General features: G+C 36.0%; 2 protein-coding genes across 2 annotated transcripts; both read right to left on the bottom strand.

The window, feature by feature from the left end:
• Nucleotides 1–4,139: 4,139 nt before the first annotated feature.
• On the bottom strand, nt 4,140–5,186 carry LOC137659650 (zinc finger BED domain-containing protein 5-like). Its single transcript, XM_068394482.1, has one exon. The coding sequence runs from the start codon at nt 5,184–5,186 to the stop codon at nt 4,140–4,142; it is 1,047 nt and encodes a 348-aa protein (XP_068250583.1).
• A 76-nt stretch (nt 5,187–5,262) lies between these two features.
• LOC137659649 (protein FAM200C-like) lies at nt 5,263–5,637 on the bottom strand. The gene has a single exon (XM_068394481.1). The coding sequence runs from the start codon at nt 5,635–5,637 to the stop codon at nt 5,263–5,265; it is 375 nt and encodes a 124-aa protein (XP_068250582.1).
• Between the last annotated feature and the right edge of the window lie 1,165 nt (nt 5,638–6,802).

Genomic DNA, 6,802 nt, shown 5'->3' with positions numbered 1-6,802 from the left:
GGGCCAGGCAGTGGCTGCTGATGACTCAGCAGATAGACCTATAGGCTCCCCCATACAACCCAACCTTAGCTCACAAGGATGGTAAGGTTGCAGACACTAATGGCACTAACGAGTCTGAGCGGGACTCGTACCCCCGACTGGCAAACGCCAGGCAAAGAAGTTACCAATCAGGTCCAATAATTTAATCTTCATTCAATATATAATTTAGAAAACTATGAAAAATTAATAATTAATTAATTGATAATTAATATATAACCACCGTCTAATGGCTCTCATCTCTGTTGTGGTGGCCTATGCGGTAACATCCCTGACTGGTAAACACCAGACTGGGGTTCAAGTCCCGCTCAAACTCGTTAGATCCTTTGATCGCTACAGCCTCGCCATCCTTGGTATGGAACTAAAATATCGTGTTACTAGTGTTCGCAACCCGTCTAAAATGACGGCTAAATGTTTAGATGAATATGCAAACACACACTTACAGATTGAAGCCTTCCTACCCTTCCCCCTTGCTCTAGCCACAACCCCTCTCACCAGGGTATGACTATTCCCTCTCCCCTACTCTAGGGACGGGGAGAGATAGAGTAGCTACACGTCTGGCAACGCTTCTTAGCGTGATCGGAAATATGCAGTCAGTATATATATATATATATATATATATATATATATATATAAATATATATATATATATATATATATACATATAATATATATATATATATATATATATATATATATATATATATATATATATAAATATATATATATATATATATATATATAATATATATATAAATACATATATATACATATAATATATATATATAATACATATATATATATATAGTATATATATATATATATATATATGACACTTGTTCTTCAGGATATAGGGGACATAGCCTTTGTAAATTAACCCCTTTGTCTTGGGAAAAAAAAATAATATACAAAACTTAAAGCAAATCTTTGTGTGGATAAAAAAAAAACTTAATAATCTACTGGAAATATATGTGAATAAACCACTATATTAAATGGAATGATATAAAAAAACTGTTTGAAAATGACATATTATTAAATACAGCGAAAAAAATATAAAGTGCGAATGGAGTAAAAAACCGCTTAAATAACGCATTAATAGAGCGAAATTAAACACAAAAATTAACCTCATTACAATATATAAGACATGTAATAACTCTTACACAAGCATTTAATTAGCTGGAGCTCATTTTTTCACGAATTGGTAGGGGGCGAAATAGTTCATTAAACCTTATCTTTTGTAGCTTAATTACAGCAAATTAAATTCCTTTTATCCCGTTCATCATCTTCGGTAATCTCCCAGTGTTAAATTAATCCCCTTCATCATCTTGGATAATTCGAGAAATAATAACTCTGATATGAAAAAGATAATAATGATACTAAGCCAAAGGAAGTTATATTCAAAATCATCATCATCTCCTCCTACGCCTATTGACGCAAAGGGCCTAGGTTACATTTCGCAAGTCATCTCTAACTTGAGCTTTTAATTCAATACTTCTCCATTCATCATCATCTACTTCGCGCTTCATAGTCCTCAGCCATGTAGGTCTTGGTCTTCCAACTCTTCTAGTGCCTTGTGGAGCCCAGTTTTCTGCTGATTGACTTATTAGGTATATCTATATCTATATGTTCCCACAAAATCTTCTTACATCAAGGGGCTGGTTACAGGGTTGTGGTGGCCGATGTGGTAACGTCCCTGACTGGTGAATGCCAGACTGGGGTTCGAGTCCTACTCAAACTCGTTATATTCTTTGGTCACTACAACCTTACCCTCCTTGTAAGCTAAGGATGGGAGCTTTGGGGGAGCCTATAGGTCTACCTGTTGAGTTAACAGCCGTTGCCTGGCCCTCCTTCGTCCTAGCTTAGGTGGAGAGGGGGCTTAGGCGCTGATTATATTATTGATAAGTCTCTAGGGCATTGTCCTGCTCGATAGGGCAATGCCACTGTCCCTTGCCTCTGCAATTCATGAGCGGCCTTTAAACCTTCAAAATCAATGCCTCTTCCACGAAACCTCTTCTCTCCATGTCATCCTTCACCTTATCTCATCATCTAATTCTCAGCCTCACCTCGATCTTTTACTCCTTCCCAAGCCCTACTCACTACCTACAGCACCCGCTCCACCTCCGTATAGCTCACAATAACCGTGAGGTTGTAGATACTACGAGAAATGTTCCAGCCTGAGAGGCTCAAACTCCCGTCCAACATATTGCGAAACAGGGACGTTTCCCTTAGGCTACCACAACATAAATTTATAATAGGCAATCTCCCTTATATAATGAAGAACAGGTGTCTGAGTATACACACACACAATATATATATATATATATATATATATATATATATATATATATATATATATAGATATATATATATAGATATATATATATATATATATATATATATATATATATATATATATATATATATATATATATATATACACACACCTGTGTACATTTCTTTCCCGTTACGCTCAGCAGCAATGCTAGAAGCATGATTACACGTCTCTCCTCGTCCCTTAAGTAGGGGAGAGATGGAGTAGTCATACACTTGCACATATATATATATATATATATATATATATATATATATATATATATATATAATATATGTATATAAAATATATATATATATATATATATATATAATATATGTATATACATATATAAATATATATATATATATATATATATATATATATATATACACACACATTTCTTTCACGTCGCGCTCATCAGCAATGCTAGACGTATGACTACTATTCTCTCCCCATTCCTTAAGTAGGGGAGAGAGGGAGTAGTCATACCGTAGAGAGAGGGAGTACCTCTATAGTCGAGGTACCACTCGGGTACTAATTCGGAAACCACAAATAGATAACCGAAACTGCTGGGTTGTAGTTACGAAAGGGGGTGGGTGGGAAGTGTTGAAATATATGCATGCGTGCGTGCGTGCGTGCGTGCGTGTGTGTGTGTATGTGTGTGTGTGTGTGTGTGTAGAGTATATCTATCTAAATATTTAGCCGTCAGAAGCACTAGTAAAGAATAAAAAAGAAAAAGAAATAAATTGAAATTGAATAGATTAATTATTTACGTAGAATTTACGATGAGAGGAGAAGTTTACAAGGGATAATCTGAAGGAAAATATATATATATATATATATATATATATATATATATATATATATATATATATATACATATATTCATATATATATATATATATATATATATATATATATATATAATTATATATATATATATGTATGTATACATAAATATATATATATATATATATATATATATATATATATATATATATATATATACTGTATATATATATATATATATATATATATATATATATATATATATATATACTGTATATATATATATATAATGAGAGAGAGAGAGAGAGAGAGAGAGAGAGAGACCCTTGTACCGCCCTAACTAATTCCAGTTGCATTACCCACACGATTACGATTGCCTCAGCTTACATACGCACATACGTACATATACACCACCGTCACCTTAAATTGAAGCAGGGGAACTCTTATTTCTGTTCTTAAAATATTAAATTTTTCCTTGTTTCATTTCCTCACTGGGCTATTTTCCCTACAGGACCCCCTGGGCTTATAGCATCCTGCTTTTCCTACTAGGGTTGTAGCTTGGCAAGTTATAATAATAATAATAATAATAATAATAATAATAATAATAATAATAATAATAATAATAATAATCTCTAAGACGGAGTAACTTTGAGAACCATACCATGAAATTTATCCTGGCAATGAAGTTTGAAAGGTTGTTCATAAATGGCAGAGGTAAGAGACATTGTCAATACCCTAGAGCAGGGGTTCTCAACCTTTTTTCCCGTCAAGTACCCCCTGAGATATAAGACCATTTACCTGTACCCCCGGTAATCTGACATCGAACAAAATGGTAATTTAGTAACTAACTCAATGTACAATGGTACAACATAGGATATTATGAAATTATTCAAATTTTTATTACTTTATTGAGATGAAACATGAATATTCCAAGTATTTTACAGTGATACTACACATGCAGAAATGAAACAATATTTCCTTTATCAACCATTATTGAACTTCAGTGTGAAGGCTGTGCCTGTCTGTTACAAACAAGTTTCTCAATTCGAGGAGCAGTATTAGACAGGCACAATCGTAGGTCATGTTCCACATTAAGCCGTGATCGATGTTTGGTTTTCATGTTCAACAGCGTTGAAAATCCTTGCTCACACAGATAAGTACTAGGGAACATCAACAAAGAGTTCAGAACTACTTTAGATACAACAGGGTAAATCTCACTCATTTTAGCCCAGAACTTGGTTAGGGAAAGTGTTTCAAATGCATCTTTTGCAACAGAGTCGTTCACCAACTCTAAGAACTCCTCTTGCATGTTATCTGGGAGAAGGTGCACATTCACAATGAAAGGGTTTCTAATCAATTTTGATTCCAATTCACTCAATTCGGGGAAGTAAGACTGCAGCTCCATCCGCAGAGAAGCTAGATGTGATTGCACAAGTTGCATCACATCTTGTTTTCCAGTGTTTTGACTTTTATCAAGTGCCTCACCAAGGTGTTCAAACATGCTAAGATTTCCATCTTTGACCTTCCCTTCCCAAAGCTCCAGCTTCATGGTCAGTGACCTAAGTTTGTCCATGAAATCACTCACTGTGGCAAAACGGCCTTGGAGGGATAAGTTAAATGAGTTGAGGCGTAAGAATATGTCACTCAGGTAGGCCAGCTTCTGAAGCCACTGGCTGTCTGACAATTTCTTGGTGAACTCAAGTGACTTTGCCTTGTTGTCACATTTGAAGAATTCAGTGAGCTCCTCCTTTAGTGATTCTACTCTTGATACCACATTCCCCCTCGACAGCCAGCGAACCTCAGTGTGAAGGAGCAACACTTCTTCATCACTTCCAAACTCTTGGCACAGAAGGGAAAACAGTCTTGTATTTAGGGCGCTTGACTTGATGGCATTTACCATGTGCACAACATCATCCAGGACTAATTTTAAATCAGGTGGGAGAGTTTTGGATGCCAGGGCATATCTATGAAGCATGCAATGAAGATACTTGGTTTCAGGATTCACCTGATTCACTCTTCCTCGAAATCCTGATCGACGACCAAGCATTGCTGGTGCTCCGTCAGTTGTGCATGCACATACATTATTCCAAGACAGTCCTTCTTTCTCAAAAAACAATGAGACTTCATTGAAAATTTTCACCTCTAGTAGTTGTATTCAAGGTATGACAGAACAAAAACTCTTCCTTGAAATCTTGACCAGTGACGTATCGCACAAACACTAGGAGTTGTGCACAAGCAGCCACGTCAGTCGACTCGTCAAGCTGGATTGCAAATTTTCCTAAAGAGGCTTCCTTTAATTCAGCAATTACTTGTTGTTTGACATCCTCAGACATATCTACTATTCGTCGATGAACAGTATCATTTGAGAGAGGTACTGATGTGACCTGCTCAGCATCACAACCAATAACACAACGTATTATATCTTTGCAGCAAGGAACTATCAACTTTTCTGCAATGTTGTGAGGTTTCTTTTCTTGTGCAATTCTCAGTGATACCATGTAGGATGCACGCAAACCAGCTTCATTCTCTCTCTCTCTCTCTGAGCAGATGTAACTATCTAAAAAAGATTTTTTCGTCAGCCATCTAAGTACCCCTTGAAATCTGGTTTTGAACCCCTGGGGGTTCGCGAACCCCAGGTTGAGAACCCCTGCCCTAGAGACTGACCATATATACAGCCACCTCTCCATCACAGCAATGACCAGAGAGGGCCAGGGATTGGCTGCTGGTGACTCAGCAGTCTGATCTACAGGCTCCAACAAACACCCCCATCCTTGGCTTACAAGGTTAACTATCGAGCTTAAGCGGGGCTCGAACCCCAGTCCGGTGGATCGCCAGACAGGGATGTTTCCAAGAGGCGCCATAATATATCTTTCTTTCATCTGATAAATTTGGTTAAATTGTTCATTATTTGAACCAAAATTACTATCTCAAGATTATAATTGTTTGATTGAAATCAAAGGAAAATATTATTATTATTATTATTATTATTATTATTATTAATTACTAAGCTACAACCCTAGTTAGAAAAAGCAGGATGCTATACGCCCAGAGGCTCCAACAGGGAAAATAGCCCAGTGAGGAAAGGAAAAAAAAGGAAAATGGAATATTTCAAGAATATTAAACGACATTAAAACAAATATCTCCTCCTATACGAACAATAAAAACTTAAAAAAATAAGAAGAGAAATAAGATAGAATAGTGTACTCGAGTGTACCCTCAAGCTGTATTGTACCTAAAGAGAGAGAGAGAGAGAGAGAGAGAGAGAGAGAGAGAGAGAGAGTAAAATAAATCCACGGTATACATTTCCAACTACACTACGAGGTGGAGTCTTAAACCAGGACAATTTTGTTCTTTCTTTGCTCATTATTTAAACCAAAATTGTTATTTCAAGAATAGCCTTGTTTGATCATAATAAAAAAAATAAGCTGTATTGTACCTAGAGAGAGAGAGAGAGAGAGAGAGAGAGAGGAGAGAGAGGTTGTTGAAGCTAGATATTAATATTGATTACCAGAAGATGATTTTATCCATTCTAGATTTGTGAGAGAGAGAGAGAGAGAGAGAGAGAGAGAGAGAGATCAATATTAATTACAAGAATATGATTTTATCCAAACTAAATATAAGAGAGAGAGAGAGAGAGAGAGAGAGAGAGAGAGAGAGAGAAAT

The sequence above is a fragment of the Palaemon carinicauda genome, chromosome 20 (assembly GCF_036898095.1).
Source record: "Palaemon carinicauda isolate YSFRI2023 chromosome 20, ASM3689809v2, whole genome shotgun sequence".
Classification (NCBI taxonomy): Eukaryota; Metazoa; Arthropoda; class Malacostraca; order Decapoda; family Palaemonidae; genus Palaemon; species Palaemon carinicauda.
Note: the sequence above shows the minus strand (reverse complement) of the source record. Positions and strands in the feature narration are given on the sequence as shown.